This window comes from Euprymna scolopes, chromosome 40, assembly GCF_053919585.1.
Source record: "Euprymna scolopes isolate OS-2025 chromosome 40, ASM5391958v1, whole genome shotgun sequence".
NCBI lineage: Eukaryota > Metazoa > Mollusca > Cephalopoda > Sepiida > Sepiolidae > Euprymna > Euprymna scolopes.
In genome coordinates, this window is record NC_136521.1 from 3,035,953 (window position 1) to 3,053,794 (window position 17,842).

At 35.6% G+C, this 17,842-nt stretch overlaps 1 protein-coding gene across 2 annotated transcripts in view; it reads right to left on the reverse strand.

Annotated features, from left to right (window-relative positions):
• Positions 1-690: 690 nt before the first annotated feature.
• Positions 691-17,842, reverse strand: part of LOC145265707 (S-crystallin SL20-1-like) — a 296,744-nt gene continuing 279,592 nt past the window's right edge. The window contains exons 2-7 of one of the 2 annotated variants that reach the window (XM_080121764.1): positions 17,065-17,311; positions 11,781-11,876; positions 7,468-7,583; positions 6,244-6,321; positions 3,329-3,436; positions 691-961 (exon numbers count right to left, since the gene is read on the reverse strand). In XM_080121764.1, coding sequence (XP_079977890.1) covers positions 797-961; positions 3,329-3,436; positions 6,244-6,321; positions 7,468-7,583; positions 11,781-11,876; positions 17,065-17,197 — 696 coding nt within the window. In that variant the 5' untranslated portion in view covers positions 17,198-17,311 and the 3' untranslated portion in view covers positions 691-796. Of the gene's footprint in view, positions 962-3,328; positions 3,437-6,243; positions 6,322-7,467; positions 7,584-11,780; positions 11,877-17,064; positions 17,337-17,842 lie in introns of those variants that run through there. The other variant, XM_080121765.1, reaches the window with a different exon arrangement.

The window sequence follows — 17,842 nt, forward strand, 5'->3', positions numbered from 1 at the left end:
AGAGACAATAAGTCCACAGTTCAATGCCAGTGTAGGAATTGCACACACAAAGGAATTAAAGACGCAGAAGATTTGCACGTAGTTTGCTCCAGTGGTGCTCAGAGAAAATAAGAAAAACGTTGTCAGTACAGCAAGGAGGTGGTCGAGCTGATCAACTTATATTCCTATAGTCCAAACCTTACTCCCTGTGAATTTTATATCTTCCATAAGACTAAGGAAAACCTTATAGGTTATTGTTCTAAGACAAGTGAAAAGGTGAAAGGGCTGAGGCGAGTATCATTTAGACGCTGGCACAGCAGAACTTCCATGCGGTCTTCCAGAAGTTGTTGAAACCGTACAACAAGTGCATTGCAACCGGTGGAGATTACTTTTAAGAGAACTAGAGTTTAATGTGTTTATAATCAATAAAAGTGCCCTACGAAAAAAATCTGGAAACTTATTTAAGGTACCGCGTACCTTTTCAAAATTGATGAATGTTTTAAAGTTGTTCACTAATATATAAGACACTTGTATGATTGTATGGTTGAAGGATAGCAATACAGATATTGATTAAAAAAATAAACATAACAGACAGTTTGCATTAAAAAATCTGTTCAAAAATTTAAAATATCTTTTTTACAACACATACATTCTCCCCAGGCAAGGTCTGTTCTATACAGGTTGCAAATAAATAAACAAGGCTAATTTAAAATGAACTGTTTTATTTTCCTAAACGTTTACACTTTTCAAACTGGGTCCATTCTTCGTCCAAAAACTAATCTTCCAATGTTTTCGTTTCCAATTCAAGGAGAGCTGATTACCAAGGAGTATTTTGACGGCTCTTCAAGTAGGTGGAGATCTTGGGGTGAGAAGCGACACGGGTCCTCATGGCCATGATCTTTGGGTAATTATTGAACATGGATTGGTTTTCCATCATAGGGTTCTCCAGACAGCAGTAGCACATCATGTCGCACCACATCAACTGAAATGAAACACAAGAAGAAAGCGGTTGAATATCAAAATATTTCTAAGTTAAGGAGTGTGGTTCCACTTTATATATATATGTATGTATGTATATATATATATATATATATATATATATATATATATATATTGCGTTTTTCATTAGAAATTACAAAATGGCGTAATTTAAACATATTATAGGTATTTGCAACTTCTCGTCACATTTTCGCACTTTAATTATGTCAAATCACACTTTATTTCCTTTTGACAGGTTGATTGTTGCTATCTTTTTTTGATGAGTTAAGGGCGCTACGAAACAGATACTGTCAAGAACTGTAAATGTCAACTGAATTAAAGGAATAAATTATATGATTGTCAACATCATTACTTTCTTAAATAAGGATTGGTATATATTATAAGGAAATATATTTCTACAGAAATATATATATATATATTTCTACAGAAATATATATATATATATATATATATATGAGCCTTTATTGAAAATCCATGGATTAAGGATATCAACATATCCCCTTCCATATATTCCTTTTGTCAATGTGTCTATATGTTGTTGTTTTTTTTTTAGAATTTAAATATAACTACTAAACTTATATATTGCTCTATTCTTCAATATTGAGCTTCTCCTTTTTGGCTAGGATCGCCCTGAAACTATTACTTCAAGTAATATCAATCAGGATCTTTCATCTGATTTCTAATCAGTGTCTTATCTCGATTATATATATATATATATATATATATATATATATATATATATATATATATAGCTTTTTTCATTAGAATTGTCAATATCCGGGATTATTAGCATGGTGTATATATAATAACATTTATAAAATACTGTTTATAACACAATCCACCAAATGAAATGAAATTAAAAAAGAGGTTTACTATCGAAATATTTTTAAAAATTATTGAAACGTTGTATTGCGCATCAGCTAACGTGTGTGTATGTGCATGTGCTTTAGAGAGTGTGTATGTCTTGTGCTTTAGAGTGAGTGTGTTTGTATGTGTATGTTTTTAGAGTGTATATGTGCATGTATTTAAGAGTATGTGTGTATGTGTATGTGTTTTAGCGTGTGTATGTACTTTAGAGTGTGGTTGTATGTGTATTAGTTTTAGAGTGTATGAATGTGCATGTGCTTTACAGTGTGCGTGTGTATGTGTTTTAGAGTGTGTATGTACATGTGTTTTAGAGTTTGTATGTGTATTAGTTTTAGAGTGTGTGTATCTCCATGTATTTAAGAGAGTATGTGTATGCTCATGTATTTTGAGTATGTGTGTATGTGTATGTTTTTAGTATGCGTGTATGTGGTTTAAAGTGTGTATGTGTGTATGTATATGTGTTTTAGAGTATGGATGTGTATGTGTTTGCGTTTTAGAGTGTGTATGAATTGACTATGGCATATGGCTACATCCTGCTTAAATCACATGATGAATCGCCAAACTAACCTGAACTAAAAATAATCGATAGTTGCCACATCTGGAATTAAAGATAATAGAATTGTCAATTTAAGCATCGATACTTCAATATATATATATATATATATATATATATATATATATATATATATATTTGTAGTCATCGACATACAGTCCTGTTTCGTTGTATTACAACTCATCAGTGCCGCTAGACTAGCATCTCTTCCAAGCCAGAGATTGAACCAAGAACCGTCGTGTTGACAGTCGGCAGTTCTCCCACTCGATATATATATATATATATATATATATATATATATATATATATATATATATATATATATATAGTCATCCATATACAGTACTGTTTCGTTGTATCGCAATTAATCAGCGCGGTTAGGCTAGAACTTTCTGTTACAAGGGAGCATTTCTATAAAATAATAATAATAATAATAATAATAATAATAATAATAATAATAAATCGATAAAACAGTTTAAATGTATTCTATAGTATTCTAAGCAACCATAATAATCAAAATATCGATAGTAGTAATTTTAAACAATTGTATCTTTTGTTAACAAACCTTTTTCGTTTATTTTGTTATTGTTGTAAATATTTGTGTGCAGCCTTTTCGTTTTTTACTGTTGAAAATAAAGGAAAATATTCTTTTTCTAAAATCATATTTCATATCGTGAATATTTTTAATTGTTACCTCTTGGGCGTAACACTTCTGAGTTTGACTTATATGCAATGAATTCAAATCTGATTCAGATGTAAAGAGGCGTGCGATATTTGATGTCTGTGTAGAACTGTTACTATAATCATATTGGACAAACAGTACATGTCCATTGTTTTGTAGATATGCACATTACATAAAGAATGGCTAAATATATGATATTTTTGTATGTTTTCAACTGTTCATGTATGATTGCGCGTGTAACTGCATACCTGATCACCCATGAAGAAGGTCTTTCCGCCATTCTGCATTTCCAGGGTTCTTTCCAAGAAAGGAAGGACGCGTTGGACGGTGTTCATGTACCTCCATTGCAAGTAATTCTGGAAAAATAAAAATAAACATTGTAACAGCACGATGAAAATCCTTAAAGCTTAACAGCTATGCTTCAAAATCTAACACTAATTGTTTAATTGGTTTAAAAGTGAAATCTATACATGCGAATCTATAAACAGTGTCGCTGTCGTTTGTTTTCTTAAACCAAAAAGTATTAACACCCGTACTTGTTCATTTTCTGAACCAGATGTATCTCAGCGTTTGTTCAGCTTTGTCCGGAATACGGCGTAAACAGCCAGCATAACAAGTCAGGTTTAGTTGATGTCTTACGTAACACGCCGATCAGCTAACCAAAACACGGCGCGCTGAATTACAGCGATGTTATAATAAAAAAAAAAAATTCTTTGGACCTTTTTTCAACCATTTTCTTTAAAATTAGTTGACCCCACCCCCGCCAAAAAAATTAATCAGTGCTTCTTCTAACGTTTTCTTGTTATTTCTTTTTTGTATACTTATCTCTATAGGAGGGCAGAGTTAGACACAAGGTCGGCTTTTAATGTAGGGAGATACCAGCTCCCACTAAAGGGGCGCCCTGGTTAGTAACAAAAATAAAAAGAATGTATCAGTCATGAAGGATTTCTCCTATATGAACCGAGAACAAAAAACGAAGAGAAAAAAGGGAAGTGCAACGTCAGAACAGATACTACACTTTGATCCTGGCCCGACGGCCAAGAATATAACACCGAATTACGGTAGGTCGTTTTTTTTGGGGGGGGGTTGCTTTCTACATTTTTTATTTATTCATTTTACTCATTTTTCCTTTTACGTAGTGTTGTTTTAGTTTTATCGGCAACGCTCGGCATAATCCGGATGTTGACGTCATGTTCCGGCGAAAGCCGAGCGAACGCTGAGGTACGTATGATATACAACATGCGCTAGTACATTAACACCCTATACATTTTTACTTGGATTCTTGTTTTCATTATTATTATTTATCTAGATGCGGAGAATGGAGTATCTGAACTCTAACCATGATACCATCCTCCCAGTAATTACCTTCGCTACGATTCAAACCTTCACGGGAATTATTCTTATATGTTTAGGAGGTAGTGTAGTATCAGTTTTGTTTTTATTATACTATCCTACCCAGCATTCCCTCCTATTTTTACGTAGGAGATGGTACTTTACTATCTGTCCTGTTGTCATGAGATGATCATCCAAAGGATTACCTCCTCATCGGAGGGATAGTGCTATTAATCCATGCTCCCATGTGTTGTCATTCAAGGGAGTATCTTCTATATTAAAATTCGGATCCGTTCTCTTTTCATACAATCTTCCCAGGCATTACATCCTCCATTTGAAGGTGGGTGGTTTTGTAGTATATGTTTTCCAGATACCATCTTCCACAATGTTGGGTTTAATATGAATGTGAGATATATGTACACTCTAAAGGTTTTCCTTTATTTTTTCTGATAGGTGCAATTCCAAAAACGTCATATTCATAAAACCATCAAAAGTGGTATCTTTTTATTGTTTTAGAAAATAGAAAAGATATCTTTTTATTGCTTTAGAAAATCAAATTTTACTATTTTTAGCGATTAAGTATTGTTAACAGCCATTGATGAGATTTTGCTTCTGGAGTATGTTTTGTAAGGAGGGGTAACCAGGGATAAATTTCTGATATAATCAAATATGGGTACTGGTTTCTTTCCTTGCATTAAGCAAGTCATAAAATGTGATTTTCTTTAAAAATAAAAAAATAAAAATGATAAAATTACGTGATTTTTGGAATGTGCAATCTTCGTTCTGTAATGACTACGTATATCATAAATGCTTTTCTGCATTTTATTTAAACTTAAATTTGTCATTAATTGTGAAAGCCTAAAAAATAAATTTCTAGGTAGAGGTTAGTGGAAATATATACCTATTTTACTGGACGTAGTATGCGAGGTCGACATATTTTTGGAGGGGAGCGAGGTGAGATCCATTGTTCTTGCTCTAGACAAGGTATGATGTAAGTAGCTAATAAAAACAAAAGATGATCACCACAAATATAGTAGATTTCTGTCGACCATAGACTTTAAAGGACAAAGGATTTAGGCATGATAAAAAAAATGAAAATTTGCCCATGTATGGAGTATCGTTGTCATATTTGGGCTAGTGCATCTGCTACTAGTCTCTCGCTCAGGACAAGGTTCAAAAGAGAGTCGCCAACCTGATACGCCCAGAACTGTCATCTAAGCTTCAGCCTCTGTCCCATCGACGAAATCTTGCATCCCTCTGCCTGTTCTACAAATATGTTAACGGTGAATGCTTCGATGAACTGCAAACACTTGTACCCCCTCGACGTAAATACCCCCTCGACAAACCCGACAAGACGCCACCCCTTCACAGTAGAGATCCCTAGATGTAAGAGAGCCTTCTACTCCAGTAGTTTCTTCCGCAGAACCGCTAGACTTTGGAATTCCCTTTCGGGTCCCTGTTTCCCCAACTGTACTGACATGCAGAAGTTCAAGAGTAACGTGAACCGACATCTTGCAGCCCAAATCCCTACATCCCTAGTCTCACACTGTCTATCGCTGATAGTAATCCCCTACATCAAAGTGGCAATGTGCCTTGTTTGGGGTCAAAATGTAATAAAAACAAATAAGTTAGAATTACTTCAGGACAAACCAAGCCTGAATTTAACCCAAATACCAACATTCAGTCAACTAGACTTCACACAGTCTAATAAAAAAATAAGTCTTGTAATAATAGCATGATAGAGAAGGAGTGTTTACTAGGCTATAGCCATAAAAATATATGACTTATATAATAAAGAGAACACCACATTGTGGTTACATTTGGTACTTACGTCAGCATTTCCTTGATTCATGTCACCTTTGGGGCTTGTGGGGCTCATGGGTGGAGAGTTACTTCCTTCCTGGCTGAACTGTAGTGCAAAAAATATCAAACAATAGACGTCTTAATAATTTGAACAAACGTTTTAGAATATTTTTATAAATATGAATCTGATTTTTGTATTTTTGAGTCATTACTTAAAATATGATTGTTTCCTTTTAATGTTTTCAGTAAGCATTCTTTGATTTAAAAAAAAATTATTTTGCCAAGACAAAGCTCGTTTCCAACTACTAATTGCTATGACTAGAGATACTTTACCTGAGAGCACTTCGTTCAAGCTACCTGGCTTAACGTTCACATGAAACATGAGTTGGAATAGATACATTGAGATCATTTCTAAGGATGCTGCACAGAAGGTGGGCTCTCTATATCGTGCTAGAAAGTTACTTACGCCTGAAGGTATCCTGTACCTCTACAAAACCACCATTCGCCCATGTATGGAATACTGCTGTCACATTTGGACTGGTGCATCTGCTACTAGTCTCTCGCTCCTTGACAGTGCCCAAAAGAGAGTCGGCAACCTAGTAGGTCCCTAACTGGATTCTAAACTTAAGCCCCTGTCCCAGATGGTATTAGATATGGCAGGTAGGTTGTCATACAGTTGATTCGAAATTCGCATCTCAAAAGTATAGGCCGCATTGGATAGGCTTCGTTCAGTATGGACTTCAAGGCTAACTGACAAACTGAAAAGTCAGTTCTTTAAGGCAGTGGTAGAGTATGTCCTATTTACCGTGCTAAAACCTGGACACTCACCAAAAGATTAGAAAGAAAACTAGACGGCACATACACCCGTATGGTACGAACAGTATTAAATATATATTGGCAAAATCATCCCACAACGCAGCAACTTTATGGCAACCTACCTGCTCTATCTAATACCATTAGAGAAAGACACCTACGAGCAGCAACTTTATGGTAACTATATATATATATATATATATATATATATATATATATATATATATATATATATATATACATCTAAAATAGTCACATTTACAAAACTTAATATGTCCATGTAACTTTGTTTACTATGGATCACATTTAATGCAAATCTGCAAATCTCGAATGAGTATGTCAATGTTACGTCCACCTAAAATTTAATAAAATATTATAAAATCTATATTTCTGTGTTGTTCTTATGAAATGCTGATCTAATTATACATAAGAAACTCACCCTGAAGCGTCCGTTCTTCTCGTGGAAGTACCTCATGTAATCGTGCATGATTTCATAGAAGCAATCGGCGATGTAGTCACACCTCATCATTTCGATGTTGGTCTTGGGATAGAAATCTGTAATACAAAAAGGAAACGTTGGTTTTTACTCTTCATTAATTTTTTCGACACTAGTTTAGTGTATCGCTATAAATGAAACAGGGTCTATAAATCGACGTTACTATCATCTCGACTTATTAATGTATTACGAATGATAGAATGAGGTTGTAGACTGCGGACGTAGTTAAAACTCTTCAGTTGACCACGAATGTTTTATCTGAATTCCTCGATTTCAGAATCTTTTCTCAAATTTATAATCGTTTTCCTTTGTTAAATTCCATAGAATCGATCATTTTAATTACGATTGAAACATTTCTACATTTATGTAACCGAATTCGTTTCTATGTGTAAAGATAAATATTAAATAATACATGTGTTTCTTTCTTTGGCTGTACTTTATCCTTTTCTTCATACTTGGTGTTGCTTTACCACGTTTCATACCGACTCATCCTCTGGTCTTCTTCAGATAATTAACCGCGACGGTGTAGAAATGCTGAGTTTTATAACTGAATCCTAAGTAATTACTGTCTTCCATAGGTAGGATTGAAGCCATCTTCAGACAATGCTCAGCTGGGACTGAAGAGATTCAATACCTTTATCCACTGCGCCACGTTCCACTGTTTCCGCTGGCCTGATTTCAAGTTGACTATAATATGGTCGCTTTCAAGTCCAATGACCACGATTTTTTTTATCTGAAATCCTCGAAAAAAAGTGTAACGTGATTGTTAGTATATCAAGAGATGGGGCCCAATATCCGCACGCAGAAAGTTGAAAGGTAATCAGGAAACTCCAAGGATACCAGGACAAGCAGGCCGGAGAGTATATCGCCCGAAATCTTTTGAGAATAACATTCAAGATGAGAAGAGAATCAGAATAATGCAAATAATTCAAATTATTAATCCTCAGACAGTGACCGGTAAATCGTAGGCATCTTTCCCTGATGGTATTAGATATGGTAGGTAGGTTGCCATAAAGTTGATTCGAAATTCGCATCTCAAAAGCATCGGCCGCATTGGATGGGCTGTGTTCAGTGTGGACTTCAAGTTGTTGCTTTCAAGCACTTGGTTGCTAGACGAACACTTCCGATGGAAATAACGTTCAGAGACGATGTTCATTTTTAAAAATCAGTTTTATTTCGTCTCGTTGATTCGTCCTCTTAAATGATCACATTATACTCACTTTCATCTACTAGCGGTCACTGCGCAATTGTCTCAGTGACCATTAAACACCTATTAATCCTTAACCTCGAATGACCTTCTGGTTTCGATAAGTGGTGACTGTCTTTCTAATAAAATAAGCATTATATATGTCACCCATTTAGTCCTGGCCACGTTCAACGTTGTACGACACAATCACGTTGACGCACCGATTCTCGCCAGATCACAGAAGGTAAGCAACGTTGAGCTTGGCTAGTACCAGATGGGTGACCATTTTCGAAGGCTAGGCGCTGTATGTACCTTCAGGGAAGCTGTGGCGTGGCGCCAGCACCCTCACCATGTAAAAAGAACTCCTCGCTACAAAACCATCTACAAAGTTGTAGATGGCCTATGCTCCTCCAGGGACTCAATGCTGTGGAGGGATGGAACGTTCAACGTTGCTTGATTTCGGTGATCCAACGGGAACCGGTCTGTCAACGTAATTATGCCGTACAAGATATATGTACATTATGTATAGATGTATATGTCTTCAGAGGTACAAGAGCACTTGAGGTCGATTTACCTCCACAAAATTCCAATTAAATTTTAACTATTTAGCAGCTATTTCTACCGCTTAACGACCAAATTAAATTCCTCTCATAGGTCTAAATCTCCTATAAACCAGGTTTCAAGCAATGTAGACTAATAATTAAAAGAGGAGTTTGGTGGAGATCGTTCCGTAAACAGTCAGACATAAAAAGAGACAATGTCTTTTCAAGCCCCTTTAAGAATATTCAAGGATGATCACTGTCTGGAAGTTATACACTTAAATGCCAACAACTGGCGTTTATGCAACGTTCATGACTTCCGTCGGTCTAACACTCTGGATTGTCTAACGTCTGCGCCCGAATTATGGATTTATTTATTTTAACTCAATTTATTCTCCTGACGATTGTTTGGTGACCCAAAAACTAATAGAGTCGCAGGTGGCTTCGTAAATCGGGTTGAATCTATCAACCGGCGAGAATTGTCACCCATACGCTGATAATTGCGTAAGCATGAAACTCTATTGCATGTAGGTATAAAAGAATAATTATATATATATATATCATTTTTAAAATATAATTATCCACTGACACGTGTTTCGTCGTCTATTACTCATCAAAGTGGCTGAATCAAGCGAGATTCGAAATCGGGACCCCACGGTAATAAGCCTAAACCCTCTATTCGCTGGTCCATCTCGCATGACTGTTTGGACAAATTGCGATTTACTTAGATGTTGTTTGTTTTTGCGATACGTTTTGAATGACTTCATTTTTACCTAAATGCGAGTCGGGAATAATTTTCCCTTTAACCAATTTGATACTCCCACACGGGGAGCGGTATATATATTATTTTTAAAATATAATTATTCACTAACACATGTTTCATCGTCTATCTATTTATCTATCTATCTATCTCTCTGTCTGTCTCTTTCTATATATATATATGTATATACATATATATATATATATATAGAGAGAGAGAGAGGGAGAGAGAGAGAGTAATTGACGAGAAAGACAGTAAAAATTAAATAAATATGTTTTTACAAAAATACATAAAAAAGGTAATCGAACAATATCTTTGCTCACTGCTGAACTAATGGCGGCGACCATACTCTTCGCATGTCTGGCTCTGTCTCCTTGGTAAACCGGTTCTCCTTACCCGGAAGTGACTTCATTATTCCAGGTAGTAGAGGTTCGTCCTCCTGACACACACGCACACACACGCACACACACACACACACACATATATATATATATATATATATATATATATATATATTGAATAAAACGATTCATAATATTGAATTAAAAATAAGTTTCAAAAGGAAAACAAAAAAATTCACTAGATTGTACGATCGTTTCGGAAACGATGCTCATTTTACTTTAATTGACAATAAATACTGACAATAATTTGACGAAAGTGATGTCCTTTAAAAACAATATCTCCTCAGTCACAAAAATAGAAGGGGGGGCAATTAAAGACACGTAAAATAAAACTAGCATTTTAGGCAAATATTTCGTTTTTTATCTCCATTATATTATATTATATTATATTATATTATATATATGTACATATATACACACATATATATACATATATATATACATGTACACACACACACACACATATGTTGATATACGGCACGATCAACTTTACACACCGGTTCCCGCAAGATCACACAAGGTTAAGCAACGTATAGTCTGGCCAGTACCGGAAGGGTGATCATTTAGGAAGGTTAGGCGCTGTCTGTACTGCGTCCAGTCGTAGAAATTTTCAGGCTGGTATTTGGGAGCGCATTAATTCACTGGGAGAGATGCACCCCCAATCTTGAAGAAGGAAACTGCGATGTAACAACCCGTGGTTTACTGTATACTCTATCCTTTGTCAGTCATCTGCACCGACAAAGGTTAGCAGTAATACCAAAAAGTGTAAATGGTTCTAAACATAGACTTCAACACTATAAACAAATCATTAGTGTGGATTTTACCGCAGCTTAGTTGTTGTGGCGGAACCTCATACGTCAAAATAGACGTGAGAATTCATATATATATATATATATATATATATATATATATATATATATATATATATATATAAAATAAACATTTTTTTCTTCACCATATTCGCTCTGCTTCACTTTTTTTGTTTTCAAGTAAGATCTTTGACTTACTCTTTATTTCATCAAATATTTTGCATGCAAAATCCGATCCTGCATTTTGCTAATTCCTACCCTCTGATGAGAAGGAAAGTATTTCTTCGAAACTCCGCGGATTAAGGACTATCCACTTATCTAGTGTTTCCTTTTCAGATTAAATATGCTTTTAACTCATTTCAAAGTGTTTTTAACATGTTTTATTAACTGTTTGCTCATATATATATATATATATATATATATATATATATATAGAGAGAGAGAGAGAGAGAGAGAGAGAGGGGGAGAGAGAGGAGGGGAGTTAGAGAGTTGAGATAGGTACGCATATATCATCACATTTTATAACAATTTATCAAAATTTAAAAAAAAAGTAATACTTACTGAATTCACGGGCCAAGTACCTGGCAATGGCCATGGTCTCGGGCATCTTGTCGTTACCGTCCATTTCCAAGACGGGTACGCGCTGGCAGGGCATATCTAAAAATAAAAATGTTATAAAATTCATAATTTATTAACATGATGTTATCTTTAAACAAGTTTCATATACATCGTATAATATATTTATGTCATCGTGTCAGTATTACCATTAGAATGATAGCAAAATCGGAAAGAAAACAGAATAGAATTGAACGCAGTCAGCTTTTAGTCAATGAGATAAAGTACACTTTACACTAGAAAACATGTATATGGTTACGAAAAGGTCAAGTGAGATGAGAAACGAAATCCCTACTCATAGCTATTTCATACAAAAACACAATGTTTTTTTTTTACATCGAAGTCACCACTTATCAAGACCCGGAGGCGACTCGGGGATAAGGGTTAATGCGCGTACAGTAATCAATGGGATAATATTGTAGTAATCGTTAGTAATAGAGATTTTATAAAGTGGACTACTTAGGGGGCGGTTTATCAAGAATTTGTTTAAGTTGGACTTGAAGACATCATAGTTGTAGTCAGGTGGAAAGGAGGCAAGCAGAAGACAGTTCCACAGGCGTCTACTTCATAAAGATTTGTTCATGGAATCTAGGTTTTGGTTTAGGCACAGATAAACAGTGGGGAAAATTATTGACAGTGGTTTCAGCTGGACGCGTGTTTTTCGTGAAAGATTGGCGAGGGGGAACCAGAGATTGGAGCTCAAACGAACACTTCCCATGGAAGTAAGGATAAAACAAAGAAAGGCTCGCAACGTCTCTTCTGTAGGAGAGAGGTTGCAGGGAAGAGAAAAGGGCATCCTCCAGTAGGCTACGAAGTCTATTTTGCACTCTGTCAAGGCAGTATAGGCTGTTTTTAGCAGCTCTAGCCCTGATTCAATGAAATTGTTTTAGTGTCGCGTCAAATATTAGAGGTAATCTCAAAACGGAAGTTGATGAAACCATGTGACCTCTGGACGGGGTGAGGAGGCGTTCTCATTTTTTTTTAACTAAATTTTCACCCTAAGAAAGGCACAATGCCAGTTTAATATAGGGGCGTCCTCTCGAGGACATAAGTTGCAGGGATACTATTTAGGGAGCTGAGCAGCAAGATGTCTGTTCACATTACACATTAAATTCTGCATGTCAGTAAAGTTAGGGAAGCAGGAGCCAGGAAAGGAATTCCAAAGTCTCGCACTTTTGAGGCAGAAACTTTTAGAGTAGAATGTTTTCTTGCGTCTAAGGATCCCTACTTTTTTATTTTTTATTTTTTTTACACAGTGATCACCACTTATCAAGGCCCGGAAGCCACTCAGGGATAAGGGTTATTGCAAGTACATTACGTTAGTGTGGAGATTTGATGAAGTGTTTACTTAAGGGGGCGGTTCATTAGGAATTTGTTAACATTGGACTTGAAGGCATCCGAGTTGTAGTCCGGAGGGAAGCAGGCAGACGGAACAGAGTTCCACAGGCGTGCAGTTCTAAGAAAGAAGCTTTGTTCATGGAATCCGCGTTTTGATTTAGGCACAGATATTGAGTGGGGGAAATTTTTCACAGTGGATTCAGCTAGACGGGTGTTTTTCGTGAAAGATTAGCGAGGGGGGCCAGAGATTGGAGTTCAGACGAGCACTTGCCATGGAAATAACGATAAAACAAGGATAGGCTCGCAACGTCTCTTCTGTGGGAGAGAAGTTGCAGGGTAGAGAAAAGGGCATCCCCCACTAAGCCACGAAGTCTATTTTGTACTCTGCCAAGGCAGGATAGGCTGTTTTTAGCAGCTCCTACCCAGATATGGCAACAGTATTCCATCCTTGGACGTACTTGGCTTTTATACTGTGTAGGGGTGGGACTTTGCTGCTTGTCGGATTTGTCAGAGGCATTTACGCCGAGGGTATTCAAAGAATTGAAGTTCGTCGGGGCATTCACCATTAAAATACTTGTAAAAAAGGTAGAGGAATGATACATTTCGTCGATTGGACATATGTTGAAGCTTAGATGGCAGTTCAGGACCTATCAGGTTGACGACTCTCTTTTGGACCCTGTCAAGAAATGAGATACTAGTAGCAAATGCAATAGCCTAAGTGTGAAAACAATACTTTATACACGGGCGAATGGTGGTCTTGGATACTTTCAGGCGTTAGTAACTTTCTAGCACGATAAAGAGGGCTCATTTTTTATCAACTTAAGCAAGCGGAAGACAAACGTAACCAATTAGGAATAGTTTAATCGGATCTTACAAAGAAATCATATTTTATAACAAACGGTAAAGTTCCTTTTTTATTTTTACTTAATACTATTTTTAAAGACTATTTGTCTTCGAATCGTGCTTCTTATGAAGTTCATACTTCACCATTATCACCCTCATCTTCATCGCCATCTCTTATATGATCTTCTATCATACACTAGATTGAGTTGCCGGCGTTGCGTGTGTGTATTGAGCCCCCCAAAAAATAGTAGTAGGCAGGCAAACTCGTACCGCGAAGGGGGAAAAGAACGTGAAAATAAACGTGTCGTCTTAGCTGTGTCGCCCATCGCCAAACCGGAAGTGCCGAAGGTTTAAATTAAAGCTTGTCGATCGAAAAGAGTGGATTACACTCCGAAAATATCGGCGAAAAAGACGACCCCCTCCCTATAGAAAAGTGCCCAGTTGAGGGTGAAGGAATAATTGTTTTTAGTAAAGTTTTCGAAATTTGTCGTCCGAAGAGTCGGGCTCAATAACGTATGATTCGTATTTCACAATAAAATCTAAAGAATTTTACACACGATAAATTTATAAACCTTTTGACAGATCGAAAACAAGCGATTCAGAACAAAGACGTTATTTTTATGAATAAAGACTTTTCGAAAACGCATAGTTTTTTTCATTTTATTTGTGTAATTTTGTTTATATCTTATTTTTCCCGCTCGTAATTATCACAAAATAACAAGCTACTAAGTCTCATCCCTTTACAGTAGAGATCCCTAGGTGCAAGAAAGCCTTTTACTCCAATAGTTTCTTCCCCAGAACTGCGGGTCTTTGGAACTCCCTTCCGGGATTCTGCTTTCCCAACTGCAATGATATGCAGAAGTTGAAGTGTAATGTTAACAAACATCTTTCTACTCATCTCCCTTCATAATGACCCCGCTAATTAAGTCCCTGATAGTAGCCCCCTGCTTCAAAGTGGCACTGTGCCTTGTTTGGGGTGAAAATTGAATTAAAAAAAAAATTATTTATCTTAAATAAGTAAAATAATAAATGTGTATTTGTTTTAAATGGCGAAATGATAAATATTTATTAATTTTAAATGAAAAAATGATAAATATTTATTAATTTTAAATGACAAAATGATAAATATTTATTAATTTAAAATGAAAAAATGAGAAATATTTATTAATTTTAAATGAAAAAATGATAAATATTTATTAATTTTAAATGACAAAATGATAAATATTTATTAATTTTAAATGACAAAATGATAAATATTTATTAATTTTAAATGAAAAAATGATAAATATTTATTAATTTTAAATGAAAAAATGATAAATATTTATTAATTTTAAATGAAAAAATGATAAATATTTATTAATTTTAGTCAGAAAATGATAAATATTTATTGATTTTATCATTTCGTCATTAAATATCTATAAATATTTATAATTCCTGTCATTTTAAATGACGTAATGGTTAATATTTATTAATTTTAAATGACGTAATGATAAATATTTATTAATTTACATGACAAAATGATTAGTAATTATTGATTTTAAATAACTGAATGCTAAATTTTATGTAATTGAAATGACGAATTGATAAATATTTATTGATTTTTAGTCAGAAAATGATAAATATTGATCGATTTTATCATTTTGTCATTAAATATCTATAAATATTTATAATTCCTGTTATTTTAAATGACGTAATGGTTAATATTTATTAATTTTAATGACGTAATGATTAATATTTATTAATTTACATGACAAAATGATTATTAATTATTGATTTTAAATAACTGAATGCTAAATTTTATGTAATTGAAATGACGAATTGATAAATATTTATTGATTTTTACCAATAAAAATTAAAATCAATTGATAATCCTTACAAGCGCATTTTAACGTTTGCGAAAATTTATGAATATATTACATGGTTGTTATCGTCACAACGTTTCGGCCGTTTTGCCCTCCGGCCTTCATCAGGTGTTTTATATCGAACTGGGGAACCGTTTGTAGGAGTCTCGAACCCAACCCTTTATTATTATTACGGGGGTACCGTGTTCGGACTCCAGCTAGGCTCTGGGAATAAAGGGTTGGGTTCGAGACTCCTAACAAACGATTCCCCAGTTCGATACAAAACACGTGATGAAGGCCGGAGGGCAAAACGGCCGAAACGTTGTGACGATAACACCAAGATGAGGAAGTCAGTCCGACAATTTCAATCAATGAAAACACCTCATCTCAAAAATACAGACAATTAATATTACATGGGGTTTTGCGAGAACCTGACCCCCCCCTCTTAAGTAAAAAAACAACAACTTTATAGTTAGAAATTTGAAAAGAATCGGAGGAGGTAATTTTATTAGTATCTGGAATTTCGAACAGAATCTGTATTTTTTTTTATTGCATTTTCACTCCCAACAAAGCACGGTGCCATATGATTGCAAGGATACTATGTGGGGAATTGAGCAGCAAGATGTCTTTTTACATTACATTTGACATTTTGCATGTCAGTGCAGTTCGGGAAACAGGAAGTTGGAAGGGAATTCCAAAGTCTAGCAGTTCTGAAGAAGAAACTGTTAGAGTAGAAGGTTTTCTGGCATCTGACGATCTCTACTGTGTAGGGGTGGGATTTTGTTGGTTGTTGGGTTTTTCAGGGTTTTTACGTCGAGGCGCTACTAGGGCTTGTAGTTCGTCGGAGCATAAACAATTATAATACTTGTAATTCACCATTTCGTCGATGGGACAGAGGCAGAGGCCTAGCTGGCAGTTCGGGACCAATTAGGTTATGTTTATCGAAATCGGGAATTTGGAACAAAATCGTTAATTGCGTCGAGATCCAGAATTTAAAACAGAACCTGTAACTGTATCGGAATCGGCGATTTCGAACAGCATCCGTAATTCTATCGGAATCGGGAATTTTGAACAGAATCGGTAATTTTATCGGAATCGGGAATTTTGAACAGAATCGGTAATTGTGTCGGAGTCGGAAAAAAAATTTACATCGTCCCATCACTAATATGTTACGAAATAAAAGAGGAATTAAATAAGTTTGTACTTACCCTTCCTGTATTTGTCCCATTCGTTGAATTCGAATCTCTTGTCGGTATATTTGACGCCGGCGGCTCCGAAGATCATACGAAGGATCTCGGCACGTCCGCGGCCGTTGAAGTAATACAAGGTGTAGTTAGGCATGATGGAGTGGTTTACTTTGCGGATTGCTCGGTAAAGCGACAGTTAATGCTGTGTCTATGTCTAGGTTGCAACTGAACGCCTTGGACCAGGTAGTCTCCGTATTTATTCCCTTCGCTGTGAAATAAACGGCGATGATACATGTAAGAGTCATAATGAAGTCTAGTCACCTCCCAAGGACGGTTTCGGAAATTGCCAGGTAATTGGCCAGTTGCAATAAATAACGACACCAATACAATTGTGTCTGGATAAATAGCACCTGCACACACCAAAAAAATAAACGGTCGGTTATGTGTAAATGTATGTATGCACATAAGTGGGCTTGTTTGTGTGCGTGTTCGTGAGCTTGTATGTGTGTGTGTTGTTTGTTTGTGTGTTTGTTTGTTTGTGTGTTGTATGCTGTCGCATTGCAACTCGACGTTTCAGTAATGGTTATGCTGGAAACGGCGTTACAATGATATTAAGTAAAATTAACTTCAGCTTAGTCCTGCTGACTAAATGTCGACGCTATCAATCAACTAGTCGGTGTCGAAAGTTAGTCAACTAATTGAACACAGATTCAGCACTGGCTTCACCATTCGCCAATCGGTTTAGTAATGGTTAACCAGCAAAAGTCGGTCGTCTTCACAGACAATAACTTGTTAATCT